This window comes from Sylvia atricapilla, chromosome 8 (assembly GCF_009819655.1).
Source record: "Sylvia atricapilla isolate bSylAtr1 chromosome 8, bSylAtr1.pri, whole genome shotgun sequence".
Taxonomy (NCBI): domain Eukaryota; kingdom Metazoa; phylum Chordata; class Aves; order Passeriformes; family Sylviidae; genus Sylvia; species Sylvia atricapilla.
This window is the reverse complement of record NC_089147.1, coordinates 7,548,683-7,568,952: the sequence shown is the minus strand read 5'-3', so window position 1 is coordinate 7,568,952 and position 20,270 is coordinate 7,548,683. Positions and strand designations below refer to the sequence as shown.

At 37.7% G+C, this 20,270-nt stretch overlaps 1 protein-coding gene across 2 annotated transcripts in view; it reads left to right on the top strand.

Moving 5' to 3' along the window:
- Window positions 1–20,270, top strand: part of ATRNL1 (attractin like 1) — a 430,796-nt gene that overhangs the window by 343,994 nt on the left and 66,532 nt on the right. The window contains exon 28 of one of the 2 annotated variants that reach the window (XM_066323528.1): window positions 2,421–3,764. The exons of the other annotated variant lie outside the window; for it this stretch is intronic. Within the exon in view, the coding sequence (XP_066179625.1) occupies window positions 2,421–2,480 (60 nt within the window). The 3' untranslated portion in view covers window positions 2,481–3,764. Of the gene's footprint in view, window positions 1–2,420; window positions 3,765–20,270 lie in introns of those variants that run through there. 2 annotated transcript variants of the gene reach the window in all.

Below are 20,270 nucleotides of genomic sequence, written 5' to 3'. Positions count from 1 at the left end.
TTGTGTTGCTAACACAGTCTACTTTAATTTCTCTTTCTACCTTTATTTTGATGTTAAAACAAGCTTATGATTTTTGGTTTTACAAGAAGATATGTGGTACCTTATATCACTATCCCTTTTCAGCTAAAAGTTTTATTGAATCTGGTGCACAGAAATCTAGTTTACACATTAAAAGCTAAAGAACAAAGGACACCAAAGAATTAATAATCTTTAAACAAAGGGAGTTGTTTTTGCCAACCAAATCCCATTTGAGTTTTATCAGATTTAAAATCTGATATCTGTTTTGGTTGAGCCTTGAAGGCAGAATAGAGAGTCAATAGGAAGTTTCTGTTTGAGCTAATATGACTTGTTAACATCTTTCAAAAAGTTAATGTTATAAAAGACTTGATTTCTAAACCCTTTGGTGCCTTTAAGTTCACCTCAGCATCTTTTCCCTCCCCATCATCTTGCTTTAACATAATGAGGGGTATTGATTACATTCCATCCAAAGAAAAAGTAATCATCATAAATATCCTTTATCTGACCTATTTCCCATTGCAGGGGAAATGGCTTCTCATTTGAGATCATGAAATGACTTTTGATAGGAACAAACATCACCAACTGATGCAGAATTTTGTGGGTTTTTTTCTCAATTTCCTACTGGCCTGAAATCTGCAAAATACCAAATGCTTGTCACTGCTGGTTATTCCTATCCAAAATTGTCTAGAAGGTACTGAGATAATTTGCTGTCTGCTTTTACATCTTTAGTGTAATGAGTGGCACTTTAATGGCATTCAAGTGGTCACTGCTTGAGATCAGCTTTCTTTTTTTTTCTTCCCTTCCTTTAATATTCTGACCAAACAGTGCTAACTCTGAATAGTTCAAAATCAGGTATAGATTTAAGCTTTTACACAGTCTGCTCTTCTATTCAGATCAGGTTTGTGTCTGCCCCTGTGAGTCAGAATGCTAATAGTTACATAGCTGCCTTGAAAATTGAAGACTTTAAAATATTAGTGTTGAATTATACTTTTTCTCACTTGTGATTCACTTAGCTAAGACAGGAGCATGTTTCATGCTTTTCTTGTAACCATCAAAACTTGAAATTTGCTTTGGAGTGAGGTTTTTTTGTGGAAGTCCTTCAGAAGCTACAGGTACAGTAGTAATAAAATTAATTATTTTGAATCTTGTAAAGAAATAGTGAAGGAGAAGGTTTTAAGGAGAAGATTTTGTGGTGTTTTGTTTTGTTCATTTTTTTAAAATACGTTGAAGATTGACTCTCCTCTGGTTAGGTCTTTTCATACTGTTAGAACAAGGCACAATTGACCCTTTATTCTAGAAACAGTTTGTGACTGAGCCTGGCAGGGTGGTGCAGTAGCAGAAGCTTGGTAACATCTAAAAAAAGAAGAAATAAAACTGAAGTTACAATGGCTTTAGGTGAAAGAGGGATAGGAAGAGAAGTGAAGAATAAAAAAAAAAAAAAAAAAAAGGCAAAGAACTGGAGGTGACTGTGGGGAATTAGGCTGAAATGGGTCAGGAGATCCCAAATGGGATGAGAGACTCTGGAGACCAAAACAGAGCTGTGAGTTATGCAGAGAGGAAGACCAAGACTAAAATCTTAAAAGGTCTCATGGAATTGAAAAGAAGAGTAGCAGAGAGAGGCTACCTGAAGAGAAAAACAGCAGAAGATATTTGGACAGAAGGAAAAATAGAAGAGATGAATAGATGACTCTGGGAAAATATTAAAAAAGGACAGAAAGGATTGGAAAACTTCATATATATATGTATAAGAAAAGAATTTGGAGGAAATATAAGTGAGCTAGATGATGTGGAATAACAATGGACAGGTTAAAGAATGGTATTTGAAACCAAGGTTAGCTGACACCTTTTTTATTTTAGACAGTCAAAAGTTACAATTGCAGAGGTTTTTGCCTGGTGTTCTGTGGCATTATCATGCCCCGCTAAATAACTGTCTTGTTACCTCCCAGAGGAAACTTTGCTCCTCCCTACTCCAGTAAAGCAATTTAAGTGGATACAGAACCTCCTCGTATTCTGGAGTTTTATATTCAAAGCACTTTGTATTTGTGTAATATACTGATAGAATCTTATTTCACAACTATCCCCTTAGAAATATTGTCCCAGGGAAGCTAACAGGTAGGGTTTTATTTAAAGAGCTGTCAGCACAGGGGAAAAATATTGTGTCTATATGTGTGGTTTTCCAGAAAGCCTATTTCACCTTGGGAATGTTTAGCTAGAGACTCGACCAAAACTAAACCTCCAAAAACGAGAGAAAAATGTTTCAATGTGCTATGGTTTTAATTTGAAATATCTCTGCATCCATTTTTCACCTTCGACACAATGCTCTCATACAGTGGTCCTAGAGTTAAAGCCATTGAAGATTGTATTTGAAGGAATGAAGATAGTTTTTATTGGTGTTCTTTTAGGGTCGGCCTCAAGGACTGAATAATGCTCCCAAAGAAAAACGTTTGGATGAAGATGACTGAACATGCAGATCCAAAGGCCTTTTAGGATGTGGTGAACCTTTGGCCTTGGATGAAGAATGTTCTTGGATGAAAGAACTCCAGCTGAAAGACTTTGTCTTTGCCTTTTGCCTTGCAAAGATATGAAAGACAGAAAGGAAGCAAAGATTTGCAGCTGAATTCTTGCAGGGTGCAGTTAAGTGGCTGACACTGGCCTGCAGCCAGCCTGCCTCAGTACTGTGGAATGTCATGTGCTTGTACCCCTTACCAGTCTCCTGGGACTCCCCAAAAGCCTCTCACACATTTTTTTATATTTTTCTGCTTTCTGTTTGGAATTTGTATTAGCAAATTTTAATGATATCATTTCTGCAATGATGTTAGCAGCTCTGGGGTTTCTGTATGTCATGTGTAGCTCTAAAATGCAGAAAAGACTTATTTGTGCTTGGTTCATCAGATTATACCATGCTTGTACCTGCAACTGAACAGGCAGTTAACTAATAATCTTAGTTTTTCTTCATGGCTAATGACTTGCCTAGGTTTAAAATGGCAAGAGTTCAGTACTTGAGTCAATGAGCTGACATTCACAATGTGGTCAGCCACGGCTGCCTGGGCATTCAAACAGATTTCTTCCTTGAACCTCTCTGTTAAGTCAATAGAAGGATATCTTTGTACATTTCCTAACTAAATATTCAATACTTGAAACTTGATTATACATTTAATTATTTCACCTCTTGAAGTGTCCTTATTTTCACTTTATAATAAATTGCAGCTCTGTTAGACCAGTTATGTTTAATATCTTAGAATGACTTGAACCACGGTGTTTGCTAAGGTTGACCTTCAAAGAGTGTCTGTATAAAGATACATTGCCTAACCACATTGGTTACCTTAGTAATTCTGCTGAACTGTTAAAAAACAATTACTGCATACAGAGAAATACTCTACCAAAGTTAAAGGGCTCATTTTGCCTTTGTCTCTCCTTGAATCAATCCACGTGGGGAGAGGTTTAGTGATTTTCACTGTCCTGGGTAGTTATGTAATTCTCCTGTTGTCACACCAAACCCCACATCACAGTACCTTTTGTGCTATCTGGGCTTGCTTAGTAGCTCTGCAAGAATTTTCACTCTCTCTGTTGTAAATGTGACCCCCAAGCCCATGTAGTCACCACAATTCTCAAAAGACAAACCTGAACAGAAATTCTTCCATCAAAAAGTGCATCCTCCTCCAGGGTAGCTTAGGTAAGCCTAGACTTCCCAGATAAGGGCATATTAGTTCTCCTAAATATGCTCTGCCACACAGAGTTTTTCTTCATCAGTTATTTTTGTCCTTTCCCTCCCAGCTGGTCTAGCTCTACAAATGCAGTTCTAGAAGCTGTTTTTAGCCAAGGAGACTTTTCCATATGATGGTATGGACAACTGCCCCTTAACAACTCTTAGCTTTTTATCCAAATAAGTGGGAGACAACAGCCTGGCTTCAACTGGTGGCTCTGCTTGCTTTTCTCCTTGTGTCTCTTCCTGTCCCCCTCTTTTCTGGCCTTAACTGTTCATTCAAATCGTGCATTGCTACTGGAAATATCAGTTACTGCAGGTTCTCTGTGGGCTGATCAAGACAAATCCTGCTGAGGTCTATATGTGTGTGTTTGTATGTGCAGATTGTTAACCCAAGCTGCTACCAACTTGTAAAAATGCATTGCGACTACTGGAATGTGTGTATACATAAAGAAAGCTAGAATGTGAGATATCTAGGTGCTGGAGTTAAACTCCATTGTTTTTCATTGGTTATTCATGTACTGATGCTGTTTTGTTACTGACCAAATAAAAGAAACCCTTACCAATGCTTTGCTACTGAGTAGTGTGTGTGGCAAAGAGGACCAGGGTATTTCTCAAGTAGAAGACAAAATACCAGAAGTCTGGCTTGACCAAAACAATGCGTTTTTACTGTGATCATGGCCAAAAGCAAGTCAATATTATATATTTTGAAATATATAATATATAATATCTATATGAAATTAACCTCTCTCCATTGGCCACCATTAAAATTGAGCAGCATTTCTGATTTTGGAAATTTCTTCCATGTCAGATGATGTGTTCATGTGGCTCTGCAGCTTTTCCTAAGATTGGGGCTTCCTCTGGTTCTGGGCCAGGAGGGGAGTATTTGCTCTTTTTATAGCGCTGTTTTGTATGTGGTTGTAGTGAACACTGCACTGGAGATCCTGAAGCAGAGAAGTTTGCTCATCAGGTATGTGGCTTTCAGTCCAGCTTAGTGCTTTGTTCCTCTGATGCTGAAGGTACCACCCTCTGTTAAAGATATGTTGCTGCTTCCAAGAGGTGAATACCAGTCAGAATTAGTCCACAAGATGTTTCCTTTTTCACATGTTTTCCAGACATTTCTCATACCCATCTTTTTCACCTTGTTTTAAGCATCAGTACTACTGTTGTGTTGGCAAAATGGTGTTGTGCGTTCATCTCCTTGGTCACTTCGTGTAGCTTCATCTCACTTGGATAGAAATTCCCATGTTTATTTACTGCTACTCTACATAATTAAGATTACTGTAGATCCATGATATAATTCTGAAGGAACATTAGAATTCCTATCTAATCTTGCATGTGAGGATTTCCCCTTGGATTTCCCATTTAGTGGAAGTGTTTAGAAGTTCTTTCAGTCAGCTCTGATAGGTCTATCTTCAGAGAAGATAGATAGAAAGGACATGGGAGAAAGGTCATCTATTAGATCTCTTTTTTTTTTTTTTTTTTTTTTTGGTGGGGAACAGGTACCTAAAGAATCTCCCTTTTGACTTCCTTTAAATCTGAACTTCTGCGCTTGACTCTTGGTTAGGAGATGATGCAAGATGTGACTTACTCATCTTTTGTCTAAAAACACTGAGCCAACCTTAAACTAATTTATGTGGGGGCTTTCTTTTTGCTCCTGTTTTCTTCTTTTTGCTTTTGTTTCTCAAAGAAAAGCGTAAGGGGTGACATATCTACTCCACACAGAGTAGATGCTTGGTATTGGGGATTCATTTATCATGAAGACAAAACATAACAAGATCCCGAGGCTGAGCCTGAAAGTCAGAGAATTTGATCAGGAAAGATGATGCACATTTTCAGAAGCCAAAGTATTTTATTATTGGAATGCATCATTCAGGGAATATGATAGATTTTCCATTAGTGGAAGTCTTTGATCAAAACTGCATATCTTTTTAAAAGTGGAGCTGCCTCAAGAGCAAGCAGCTGAGCTGATGCAGAAATTATTGAATGAGGGAGATTTGCCCTTTTCTTTATGCAGTATGAGTCAGATATGGGCACCATAATACCACAAGTAGTAGTAGTTATTGTATAAAAGTAAGATTAAACTTTTTCTACAGAGGTGGAAAAAAATTATTAAAATAGAGCCTAAAGTGCTCTATTTTATTAAAGCCTTCTGCTGCTGGCACCAGAGGATGTGTATGAAAAATGGTAAAGTTAATTTTAAGGGTAACCTTGTGTGCATGTGATGTGAGTAATGTCAGATGAAGCAGACAGATGCCTTCATGTAGGCAGAAGACTTGGAAAAAATTCGCAGCAGCTTTTGTCTTCACAGGTCAGAACTAGGTGTTCACAGGGTGGTGTTACTGTGGAATTTCTTCTCTGGTGGCTGAAAAAATTACCCAGAAAGACCTGGGGGCTCTAGGTCCTTTTGAGGCTGAAGGGTTTAACCGTGTCAGGAGAGGGACACAGTCATCATGACAATATCTGTGGTGTGAGTATGACCCAGTCCATTACTCGGTGCTGGGGCACTGTACTTGCCAGTGGTCAGAAGTGCAGCAGGAGAAAAAATCCTGACAGATTGGAAATTAGGGCACCAACCTCTGCTGCCAAGCAGAGAGAGATTTTGCTTCTGGTGCTATTTTATAAGGGGAGGCTTATTTTGGGGTTTTGTTGGTTTTTCTTTTGTTTCAGTATTTGGTGTGGAGGAAGTTGCTCTCCAGGCTTGGGCCATGTTTTTCTGAAGTGACAGCCTGCACCTTTGGCACCCATGCTCCAAGGAAAGGCTAAATTGCCTGGATTTCACTGGATGTGTTCACTGGATTCCCACTAAGTAGAACTCTGCTATCACATGGTGCCTGTTGCAGGATTTAGTCACAGCATCATCATCTGGATTACAAACATGTTACAGCCCTGGACCCTGCATGACCTTAATGCTGGACAGAACAGCTCCCTTTGGAAATTATGGTTTTAAATGAGCCAAATTACAGAATCGATTTTGCAAACCGAGATGTTTTATGAATTTTTATGTGCAATCACAGTCTTCCCATTGTAGCATTTTATTCTTCATAGTTCTTGTTACTGGACATAGTTAATGAGAATCTTTTTGTAGTACAGAGCCTGCCTCATAAATTAGGCTATTTTCAAATTATTGTGGTTTTTACCAGTATCTTCATATAATTGCCAGTTGTTTTTCACAGTTTTGGAGATGTCTAGAGGTGGTTTTCTGCTCTGGGTAGTAATTCAGTAATTCTTTTTCATTCCTGGAGGTATGTGGTGGTCACTGATCTCCCAGATCTTACTTATCTTGCCTTTTTTTTTTTTTTTTTTGTCTTTTGTGTGTTTGTATGTCTGACTCAGTTGTGCAGAGACAATGGAAAATGAAACTGGAAAAGTTTTGCAATAGTCAAGCCTCTCTTCTCTTTCTGGAACAGTAAGCCTTTTTAGGCTTCAGAGATTAAGTTAGTATGTTACAGGCCTTTCCCTTTCCCATGATTTTGACCTTATTTAATTAATATTTTCAGGTTGATCTTTTAAGCAGTGCTTTTACTTACCCCACATCTCTTTAGCTTCACTTTTACAGCCTCAGCTTTTACAGAAGAGGTATCAGAGAAATTACCAGGTTCTAACTTTGTAAGAATGTCTTGTCCTACCAGATATCTTTTCCTTCCTGGGGAAGTTGGAACTTGCTTTCACTGTGTGTATTTTTATTGTAGAAATCTGTTACTGTAAATGTGGTCATTTTATGAACTTTTATTGATAAATGTGCAATACTCCTCCTGATAGGAGCAGCCACTGTGCTTTCATGAGCTGCTATTGCTACATGATGTGGGAGGAAGGGGAGAGAGGGCAAGAGCAGGGGGATCTGCAGGGGATAGTTTTCCTTTGGGAGTTAGGGGAAGATTTTCCTTCATCCCGTTAACAGGTGCGTTTTAAGAGCCTGAGAGGGGAAATTTGCTCCTGGAGACTTTCTGCAGGCAAAGCAGGAACCGTGAAAGGCTCTTGGCCCCACGACCCAACACGGCGGCTCTGCCGATGTCATTGTGCCTTCCCTCTGTTGTCCCACGTGGTCGTGGCGTGTCACAGCCAGCTTCGAAGGCAAAGCCTTTTTGGGTGTTTGAGACCAGGCTGCAGTTCTGGAATTGGTCTAATTCTCCTCCTTTGTGTGTTGAGCTTGGTAACAAGCCATGCTCCTTCCTCGTTATTGAAATGTCACATTTTGACACCTCTCCTTTGTATGAAGTTTCCTATTCTCTTATTCTTCGACAATGCTTCAAAAATCTTTAAGGTCCCTTCCAACCCCTTAACATTCTGTGAATTCTTAGCTATGGTAAAATAGATATGTGCTTCAGAGCCTTAGAGCTGACTTACTTCCCGTTGCTCCTTTCAAGCAAGAAGGGTAAAATGTAGATTTTAAAAGAGTGCGAATCAGACTTGAATATTGTGATTTATTTTTTTCCCTCCCAGGTACAGTTAGTGTTACCTGGAAGTTTTGCCTGGGGTCTTGGAGGGTGCTCTGAAGTTAACATGCAAGTTTGGGGAAAGCATGTGTGCACATAAATTCTATCCCAACTTTTCCGTGGAAGTTTTTACCCAATTTTCAGGAATTGCTCCAGAAATTAAGGTGTTACTTTTAAATATTCTGAGGTGAGGTGCCAGAGGAAGACCTTGTGTTATTTTACGTCTTAACTTGCATCTTAGTTCTTGCATAGCAGGATTTTTATAGATGTGAGTATGAAAACAGGATGTGAAGTGCTTTAATGACCGTGACTTAGCAGATGTTTCTTTTCTTCCCTCAAGAAATCCATCTTCAAAATTCATTGTTCAGACTGAAATGCAAACATTTTTGTTATCCTTATTTTTTCCCATTTTTCTCCTTCATCCCCTCACCCCCAAGATTTCATTGCCTACTCAGAAGAATATTTACTTTGTGAAAGTATCCACAAGAAGAGAAGGTAGAAGTGGTAGTCAAGTGATGGGCTTCATTTTGTACCAACTCATACACAATTTCGTTTTCAGATAACACAAGAAAAACCCCAAACAAGCCCAAAATGCAATATAAGTTGTCAAAAAGCTGACACTCTAAATACCAGAAAATATTAACATCTATTGTCAAGAAAAATACAAAGTATGAATCACTCCATCTCTGTGACACATTTCAAAACTGCTACATGCAGCACAAACTATAGTGTTTGATGCTATCAGGGATAATAGTACTTGAGAGTTCCTCTCTGAGCACCCAGCCTTGCTACTAAAATGGTTCAATTGTCTTGGCTTACACTCTAGGACTGCAGGAAAAAAAAAAAAAATTAGAAAGATTTTCTGAGGTCATCTTTGCTAAAAATGAAAGCTGATAAAGAATTCCTGTTAATAACTTCAATCAGAGGGGGGATAGTTTCATGTTTTTTTGTATTACATTTTCATTGTAAAACAAAAGTTATATCTACATTTGAAATTTTGATTTATTTCCGTGGTATCTTGCAGAATATTTTTAATCTGATATGCCCTTTTTTATCAGTTCAGTTCTGTCCTACACAACCCTGTATTTTAATTCCTTCTATTGTCAGGTTCCTGATAGGCACATCAGGAATAATCCCTGTGCTCAGCAGCCATGTCAGTCCTAAACAGAGGAGTCAGAAATATGTCAAGGAAGGCTAAAATATGAAAATCTTGCCTATCTGAAAAGCTTATGAGGAATTGTCCTCCTTTTGCAAGGCCATCACCTTTGATTTTTCTTGCATTGCCCCGAGCTGGGGGTCTCTTGTGCTTTGAGCAGGGCCAGAAGCAGCTGCAGGGAGAACTGGAGGAGATAAAAGCTTTTCTCTAAGTGGGCCCTTGCAGTCAGCACCTGGTTTCAGTTCCAGGGAGAGCAGTGAGAGATGAATATCCAGAGTGGTTCCTCCTGTATATTCTGGGATGGAACAGTTCTATTTGGCAGTGCTGAAGGGGAAAAAAAAAATCAGTTATAAAGATTTGTGTGGGAAGACCACTGTTATTTCCAGAGAACACTATTCAAAGGAGAAACAAACACTGGAAGATTGTAAATTATATGAAGGAGTGGTGGGAGGAGATTATTTTTATTTTCCTGAACTCTGTCAGGCTCTATGCTGTGACTTCTCTGGGATTTATCTATTTTTTTAAAAATATCCTCATTTTGGTGAGTGTTTGGTGTTTTTTTACGTAGTGTTTGTGGTTAGGTTTTGGGGTTTTTTTAGGGTATTTTTGGTGGAGCTTTGGTGGTTTTTTTTTTTTTTTCAGAGGGGATCTGTTTTTCAGCTTGTTTTCTTAAAGGGAAAAAACACAATTCATTTTTCTAGGGAAATTCAGACATAGTAGTAGGGAAAGCATTGTGACATTAATCCTGTTTTTTTTTCTATTTATTATTCATATAGAAGAAAAAAATGTAATTTCTGTTACATTTTCTGTGAAAATGTAATTTCTGCTGTCAGTGCTGACTTTTACCCTAACTGCAGGTGTACAGTTCCTGCCTTTGTAATGAAAAGTTAGATGGAAGACTCTCTGGGAAGGGTGGTTGCAAAACCCCTGTGGTTACTGAATGTTGAAATGGAGCAGGTAGCAAGAGGGAGGAGAGGGTATAGAACATCATAATGCCTGTTATAAATATATTATCCTATGAAAATAAGATAAATTAATTGTAAATCAGAAGAGAGAAAGAACATAGATCCTTACCTAGGTTGCCTGGCATGCAGAACCCATCTTTGAGGATGAGAAGGTCTTTGAAAAAGCACTTTCAAAATAGAAGGGCATGGTTTCTGTGTCTCTGGTGTTAACTGCAGTATTAAAAACACAGACAAAAAAGACGTTTTTTAATTATGTTCTGTTTAGGTTGTTTTCATTATTACAATGTCCCAATTGCCTCCAGCTGTTCATTAAGGAATGCAAATAGTGTGCAACTTGTAGTTTGTTCTTTTGACCCTGCACATATAAAGGCTCTGAAAAAAAAGATGGCAAGGAACTGATTCTGTTCAGTTTTGCATTTTCACCAGCAGGATTGCATCCCTTTTATCCAGTGTCTGATGCCTGTAAAGAATTCTAGGAGTCAAGGGACCTCCAAGGGCCATTAGAGACAGAATTACAAAGAGCCCAGCTGAGTGTGCAATTACTACAAAGCCTTTTTTCTTAAACTGGTTAACTTGAAGACATTTGGTGTGGGTATAATTAAAGTAGAATGGGAGGCAACACAATTTTTTTTTTTTTTTTGGTTTTATAAAGAGAGGTCTGATGAGAGATTACTTTTGTCCAGTAAGATCTATATTAGTTCCTTTCTTTAGTGAAAGAACAGAGGATGGTGCTACAATTAAATCCGAAGACATTAAAAGGGCAAATCCCACTTTTTTTAAGGAGGAAAAATGCATATTGGATATGATGGTGCAATACAGTAGAATAACTTCCAAAGACAATTAACGTAAGTACTGCTGTTGGAGAGAGGTGAATGATGTAGGTTGAAAATTATGGTTGAGAATATGCAATCTGGAGCAAGACAGTGCTGAAAGAACATTAAGGTGGCCTGTCGATATGGTCTGATTTCCACCATGACTTCATGTTATTTTTGAAACTTCTTTTTGGCAGAAAGGAAGATTGTGCAAAGTGCTGATGATATCAGCAGCATGTTGGATGATACAGCCTGAAAATGAATACACTAAGAAATCTTCAAATCAAATGCAGTTGTGTCCAGGAGGAAACAGTTTGCATCAGAAGTGTTCTGTAGCTCGCTGCACAGGCTTGGCAGCCCACACTCCCTCTGCTCTGTGTTATCTCATTAACATTATTATTTGGGAGCCCGAGTCAAACACTTATATTGGGTAATAGTTATGACTACTTGACACAATGTCAAGCAAAATGCTTTTTTTTTTTTTTTTTTTAATGTAATTAGAATTTTGACAGGAAAGAGAGGAAGAGGCAGAAAATGAGAAATTAGTTATTTCCTGTACCTCTGTCATTGCACACATTAAGCTTCACTGGTACATTTTGCATGATCTCATGGCAGCCCCTTCACAGCTGCCTGATCACTGTCAGATTTAAAGACAGGATGAGCCAAACAAGGGATGATGAGTTAGAAATGTTGCTGGTAAAAACAGTAGACTTTTTAAATTTTCTAAATCACAAGAGATCTGAGACAGAATGCTGTATTTCTGATCTTGCTGGGGACATGGGGTTAAATAGAAATTTTAAATAAAATTTTAAATAAAAATAGAAATTTTAAATAAAACTTCCCTAAATTTTCAGGTACAAATTTGTACTCATTAGCTTGGATTCTCTGTAGAATAACAGTGAAACTTTATTTTAAAAGGGAGTCAGAGGGAGTTAATTTTTGTAAGTATTTAGGATCATAATAAAATAAAGTTTGTGTTCTCATGGTTTTAAAAGTTATTTTCTCCTTTAAAGGAAAGATTCCTTCTTAAAGTCTTTAATATGGAGCTCAAATTTCAGAGGTCAATGATCTCTGCATAGAGGCAGACATCTGCTGCCAGACCTCCATCTGGGACAGATACTGGTGAGGCTAATGCCACTAGGATAAAAACAAAAGAAAAAAAACATCTAGTTTTTCTTGTGTCATCTTGGCAGGAGCCATTCATTAAGAAGTGGCATGTCTGCTTATAAGAATCAAATAATAAATAAGGTTTTCAGCTAAGTACATTTATTCATGTAAATACTGAACGGCACTATCTAAATCTTCTCATAGGGTTTTTAAAAAATCAGATAAATTCATTGCTTTTTTCTCTTCTTGGTCTTCATATCTTGGCCTTTGCATAATTTGGTGAACTGTTATGCTCAATTTGGATTGATATACAATTGCAATTCCAAGTGAAATCGGAATTCTCAAGGGACAAGTGTGTGTGGTAGGAAGAGTCCTTACCCTGACATGTTTATTTTGTACTTAATCAGAAGTGGGCAAGGAAATGGAAAGCACAGAGGTGATGTTACTTAACAAGGGTCATAAAACAAGTAAGTGGCAGAGCAGAGATTTTCCCAGCAAGATTTCCTGAGATGATCCCGTCATGTGAGGCTGAACTCAGCAGTCTGGGGTCTCTCCCTTTGCTTTAGGTAGAGAACTGATAAAACAAAACAAGTTGGGTCAGAGCAAAACACTGTCTCAGATTAAGTAAATAAGAGTGAAATCCCTCTCTTGGTTTCTCCATTCCTCCATTTTTTTTTTCCTTTGTAAGAATCACGTATCACTTCCAGATATAAAATCGCTCCAATCATATTTTAAGTTCCAAAGTGATTATGATCGGTTACTTCTAATTCTTGACTGGCACCTCTTGAGATTTGAAATAATTAATAATAGCCTTATGATACCAACTGCCACCTTAGTTTTCTTCTAAGAACCCTGAAATTGGTATGAAAGCCTCCCCTGTTCTTTCCTCTCAGGCTTTTGGCAAAGGTTATACCAAATTACAAATAGTATTATAATACACTTTTTTGTGTGGTCCTTTTCCAAGTTTGAATCACACACACACACACACACACACAAAAGATCAACTTAATTTGTGTATTTCATTGGAAGTTGAACCTGAATTTTGATAGCAAGTACTTTGGTCAATATTGCATCTTGCTAATGATCTCTGTGTTCAAGTGTGTGTTCTGTTCCTCGGGCTAATGCTGCAATCAATATGTGTGAACTTGTCCATTATCTATTTGTACTGTATTATTCAAACTTAAATGTCGGGTTCTCTCCGATAATCTAAACAGAACTCTGACCCTGCACTGTTCAGTAATCCCCTTTTCCTAACTCATGTCACTCTCTTTTAATCAGATCATCTGATTCACCCTCTTCCTCTGACATTTCAAATCCCTGGCAGCGTGCTATGTTTAGACAGTGTCATGGCATTTTCTGCAGATGACGATAGAAACGTGTGGGTTTTTGGGTGTCTCCTGTTAACAGATGTGGATGGCTAGATAGTAATCAGGTTAATTAGAATGAAGTGAAATAAATCTCAGCTTGAAGGGATCGTGTTCCACTGGAGCTGCTGTTGTGGCAGATAGAGCAGGTGAAGCTTGGGTTGAAAAGTCCCTGAAACGTGGGTTGTGCCGACCTAAAGCACAGCATTTCATCTCCCAGCTGACAGCAGCCCTGGCTTCAATCTACAAAACCAAGCTGCTTTTTCTGGTTAGTCATAGCTCTTCGTACACTGGGAAAAAAGTCATGCTTAAGACTGCAGTGACTCAGTCCAGAAAGTTTTGTTTGGAATTGCCCCTTCATGTTGCGATTTCTCCGAACATATTGATCTGGTCTCTCTAAATCCGTCACACCTTAATAAAGTATGGATGCAAGTTATCAGGTGATGAGTACAGCCTTCTCCTACTTAAGAAAGTAATGCAGTATTGAAATGCACTATTCCCTGAATTCTCACACCCTATTCTCCCAAAATTTATTTCCAAAAAAAAAAAAAAAAAAAGAAAAGCTCAATAGGTGATAGTGTTTTTTTCCAAAGACTAAAAATTGCCCTTATCAGACTCGCTCAAAGATTAAGCCTATAATGATGAAAAAAGACTTGAGGAGAAAAATCCATTTTATTTTTTCAGTGTTCTCACAAGATTTACCAGTAAAATTTATGTGGTTGATAATATTAATGGTATGAAATATATGGAGAAAGTAATAAAATTAAGAAATGTACACATTTAGAAGAAATGTATACATCTGGAAAAAATGTACAAGTATTATAAAATAAGCCAGGTTGGATGTTTCATGAAACACCAAGCATATGGTGACAATTTCTGCCACTGGTTATTTTATAAAATAGGGAACTGCAGAGAAGCATCTCTTACCAGTTTTCAAACAGAGGAACTGTGTATATCTTTTGATGTATCCTGTATTAGAACATCACTCTTGGAAGGGTCACGCTGATACTCCCAAAAGTACTCCATAAAACTTTATTTTTTTTGTATAGATTTCACTTCTCACACTAATAGTCATGCATTCTAAATATGTGGACTCTCCTCTGGGCGTGGGGGTTATGGAACAATTCTGTGGAATTGCTGTTAAGATGTAATATATATACAGATATAGATATGTATAAGTATATACATATAAATATGGTCTGTGTTTGCATGAGACTGCTGTGAGAGAAACAGTAGCTAATGCATGCTCACATCAATGGCAGCTTATTTTTATTGCTGTTGCCAGAGGTGTTTATGTGTGTGTGTGGATGGTAAAGGAAAATACATATTGTGACTGGAAATGGCCATCTACTGCACCACTGTTATCAAGGCATCTGAAAGCCTCTCTGATTTCTCTTACAAAGCTCCGTCTTTTTGCCTGATCATTGTCTCTAAATGTTACCTGTTCTTTTTATTTATTATTTTTTTTAATTCATTGCTTTCAGTAAGAAAGTGCAGCAAATTAGCAGGTATTTGCAATATAGGTAGAACAAAGCATCTGCACAGCTCTATGGAAACCTCTCAACAAAATTACTGAAACTTCCTAGCATTGCACTAACATAAGTGCACCATCCAACAGACATAACTGACAGCTCTATAATTTTACTTTCCAGCATAATGTTCTTGGAACCTCGTAAAAATTCAAAATGAATTCTTGCTAACAAATCCACAATGCTATATGTAGTTACATTCTCCTCAATTGCCAGCGAGAATTTCCTTCCAAGGCAAATTTAAAAGTAGATGGAACGAGGGTCAAATATCATTTAATCTTGATAAATGTCACCCAAAAAAAAAGGAAAATTGTTATTATAAATTGGATAGATACATTTCACGCTGTACTTTGAAATTCTTAGTTGTTGTCTCAAGATCAGTGATGTGCAAGTCACTGGAAAATGTGTTGGGGAGTGATGCTTATACTGATAGAAGTGTATGAAAACCCACTAATATTTCATAATAGTGGTATAAGGGGGGGATAATTGCCTGTATCTTGTCATATGGGACTACCTTATAATCTAACCAGAAATCAAACTTAAACATATTAATCTATATGAGATGTTTATAAATTGTCAGAAATTAAGTCATAGGAGAATAATACTACTTCATAAATCAGTAAATGAGATCAGTGAAATAAAGTGCTGAGATTTTTGTAGGGCCACATGGAGTGTACTGTGCTCTTTCTTGGCTTGCACCCTCTCTTATTTTTAATCCCCCTTTTAGGATTTTTCTTCTGCTCATTGAATTTTTAGAAGGAGGAATATATAAAATGTTGAATTTATGAGAGCTTCTGACATTTATGGTACTTTTGATTAACACTTTTATTAGTCTTGTCTGAAAAATAATTCATTATTTCAGCTTTTCTTTGTAGTTCTCTAAAAAGCTGCCATGATCATCAAATAGATCAGGGCATGCAATAAAAGCCATACTGCCAGTAGTAGAACATACTGTCATATAACCATTAAGACTGTTCTAAGAGCCAAAATGTTGGAACTAAAAGTATTTTTAATGACTTGAAATTGCTTGAAGTGCTTTCTCAGAGCTGAAGGGTGCTGATTTATTTATCTAGTGTACTTACCTAAATTAATTTGGATAGAACTACTTCGGTTTTAATCCTCTTACAAGTGAAATTTATGGTACTATTTTTCGATGGCATATTATATAATGTCTGAAGGAAAGAGTTAAATAGTACTGGGCTGAGCATTGTCATTAAATAAGAAATTGTGAACAAACTGTCCAAAAAAGCTTTAAGCAGTGCATCTTACCTGGATTACAGTAATGATTTTCAGAAGTGACCTTGCAGGAAATGCAAATGTCAGTGCTATCTTCTCTCAATCTACTTTTAATTAGTGTTTTAGCACAGCAAGCCAGTAACTCAAGCACATAAGCAGCTGTTTCAAGTAATTGTGTATCATATCCAGGTGAATTAATTTATTGTTACAACTTCCTTTATCACACTTACTGAGAGGAAATTTTTATGATTTCGGAAAGACATCTCTTTTCGTTTCTCCACTTTCTGTTCTAGAAAGTCCCAGGCCAGTGAAACCTTCCAGTTCTTGTGTCACTCACAGCTTTGCCTAATTTATTTCCCTTCTAAATATGCCAGCATTATGCAATCCCGGTCAAAAGAGCAGGACCTGGGAACCTGGTTCTAACTGCAGAAAACTGGGCAGTGCCATGATGCTCTGGAGGCACGTGGTGCTTTTCCCTGGTGAGCAAGTAGTGAGAGGAGTTGCTTTGGCCTCCTGGTTTTCTTCATTGGTAAAGTTGGGGGTTTTTTAGATCAAGGAGGATAAAGAGCTGATATATTGAAAAGCCTCTCCCTGTTAGGGAAGCAGTGGTCATTTTTCCTGCAACAGATCCAGTCTTCCAGAGAAAACTGAGACAAGGTGCTTAAGAGGTTGGAGATATATATCCTGCTTACATAAAGTTTAACTCGCCAGCCTGTTAATCACATACTTTGTAGGAAAAGAAAGATTTCCCAGAAAAGCCATATATTTTATTAAACTAACTAATATATTTCTGAAATAAAAAAACAGGCCTGCTTTTAGGGAAACAAGACCTCTCAAAGTCTGAGAAAAGAAATTACAGTCTTCTGGTTAAATACAGGTCGTAAACAAGTTTGATTAGTATAACATAAGTGGTTAGTTTGGGGTGAAATTAGCTCCTATGAACAAAAATGCAGACTAGATAAGGAATGAGCAGTTTGATGTTCTTGGCTGGCTGGCAGCACCACTGGCTCTCAGTATTTTCAGTCCTCTGCATCAGGCTCTATCATTTAGACCTTTTTACCTGTGCACTTTTACTGGTCCCCCCCAACTGCTTGAGCAATAACTCTGTGAAATGAATTGAGGAAGTATTGTACTCTAAAAAATACCTCAATTTGCTTTTCTCTTTTTTTTTTTTTTTTTTTTTTTTTTTTTTTTTTTTTTTTTTTTTTTTTTTTTTTTTTTTTTTTTCCCTGGGTTATTTTTAAGGTAGATCATTGCAGCAGTGCAGCTTTCAGGGTGAATGGTTGTGCTGGGAAATCTAGCAGGGCAGTGTGCTGTGATGCAGAGATGACAAAGGAATCACCAATCCCCAGCCCAAGAGCTGAGCAAGTCAGTGCACAGGGAGTTTTAAAGGAGATGCTGTGCTCTAAACCTGATATCTTAACACCACCTTTTCTTCCATATGAAATAATTTACAGTGATTTTTACCCTGAAGTACCACCAGCAGAAATGGGATGCCACAGCACATGCTGCAGAGAGGGATATATCCTTTAGCCTCCAAACTAGAATTCAACACTGTCATTAAAATAGATTTTCAAAGTATCCAAAGGCCCTTGGGGCCTGAATATGTTTGGCAGGGAAGAAGGGAACGGGAGCTCAGGTGCAATAGTACAAAAGTGTCAGAAAAAATTGAATTAATTTGAGTTAATGGCCTTTCTTCCATACTATTTGAAGTATTCAGTGTATCTACTGCTTAGTATAAGAGCTTTTTCATTGAAGACAATAAGCTAAAAGGCACTATAACTTATGAGAAGATTTACTGATGCACAACATGATTGTTTGTATCCACTTGAGAGGAAGAAAAGAAAAGGGAGGTAACTGTCCTAATACATGGAAAGCAACAGCAAATCTGGAAAGCAGTCCCTCAGCACTCAACCCTTTTCATAATCACTCATATTATTAGGCAAGTTGATGGAATAGATACTATACCTGTACAAGAAAACTTGTTCATAATACAATACTATTTGTTGCTTTGGGTTTCTATTCAGTGATTTAGAGGTTTGTTGGCATTTGTGAGTTTTGTGGTTATTTTCGATTTAAGGTAGTAACAGCACTTGGATGCTGGCTAGCCCTAACCCTTGTTCTTTAGTTCTTTAGTTCTTTATGAGTGATCTTTAATTCCTCCTTTTTTTTTTTTTTTTTTTTTTTTTTTTTTTTTTTTTTTTTTCTTCCCTTGTTGCTATGAACCCTGCTCTGGTGTAATTTTTGCAGTGTGGTGTGTGTGGCTCTCTGGAAGGGTGGCAGCCACCTGGGCTCAACAGCCCCTTTGTTGTTTCAGGAATCAGCAGATGGAGGTGCCAATAGCCAGAGACAGGGTTGGGGACAGGCTTGAGACCAAAAGGCCCCAAGTACCTGTAGCTGCAGAAGAGCACAAGCTGGCAGCTCTTTCTGAGCAGGAGAAATGCTCCAAAGCCAGCGTGGCTTTGGTGGCAAATGCAGGCACCTGCCTCACAGTCCCTTGACAGTAGTTTTGCTCCTGTGAGGAAATGAGGAGCAAAATGCTCCTGTGAGGAGATGAGGAATGCTTTCCTCAGCTTTCCCCTTCCCAAGGTGTAAGGTGTGACCCTGAGGGCACGGCTCAGACTCTGCAGGCAGAGCACAGCATCACAAACTCCTCTGGTGACACAAGTATCTTGCTTGGAGTATAAAAGCAGATATGAGAGCAAAACAACCTAAACATTTACTGTTTAATCAAAGGTGAATGCTCATCCATCTATAATAAACAATTTAATTTAATCTATCATAAAATCCTATCTTTTACGGCATTTCTCTTTCCTTGGCATTGCTTTTCAGTTAGAGGCTCCCATCCATTAATTTGCCTGAGGGAAGAGGGGACTCAATTCCTTCATAGGGTACAAACTGATATGTTTGCAAGTATTCTCTGTAATGTCCATATTCACAGATGAAATTCATAAATATTTCTTACTTCCTCTTGCCTTTATAACACCAGTTGTTCCCAACCTTTTAACTTGCCATAAGCTTTTCATATATTTAATTCTATTCAGAATTTTAAAAATATTTGACATAGCTGTTGAACCCATTATTGTCCTCATTTCCAAAAAAAAATCACTTTAATAATAGCCTGTTCACTTTTAAGAAAAGGTTCACTTTAAAGGAACAGGCTTGTTATAACCTAAGTTTATGTGCATTTTTCCCAGCATGCTACCTACTGACTTAACATTCAATACCAACTGCAACTATAATTATCCTGTAAGATCTTCAGATATCAGGAACACTTAAAAGTTTCTCACACTAGTGAATTTTAAGCTTTACTAACTACTGTACGTTGTCAGCAAAATCAGTAGTGCACCTTCTTGTTTTATTAATTGCAGGGAAATCATCTGCATATAAGAGTAAAGGATAATTACCCAGCTAGTGGCTCTTTCACAACAGTAACATAGCTTGGGGTTTGTTTTGAAGGAGTTCACTCCTTCAAAAGAAATGGTCAAGAGCTGGTTGGGTTTTTCTTTTACTCAGAGATTTTGTGAAAATTTTGTTAAAGGACAGATATATCTCAATGCATAAATTTTGTAGAATGACTGACAAAGCTGAAACTTCATTTCAAAAACCACTAGGGTTTGTTTAACTCTGTATTTTTAGTATCCAGAGTTACTGAACCAGACTTTACTTAATTAATAACTATAGGATGTGAGGCAGTTCCAGTGCTGCTTTTTCTATTAACTTGCAATTTCCTCTAGGAAATGAATAAACTGGGGGTTGTGGGGGAGGGGGGAGGCATGGCTGCTGAGGATAAATGTGGCACCACCGTGCATCGCCAAATTCATCTGAACCAGTTAAAAACCGTGGGCTGTAAATTGAGTGAGTTCAATTCTGTAGCTTGTGGAACACGTTTTGTAGGAAGAACAAAAGCAGAATTTCCAAGATGAGTAAGGACTGAGATTAGA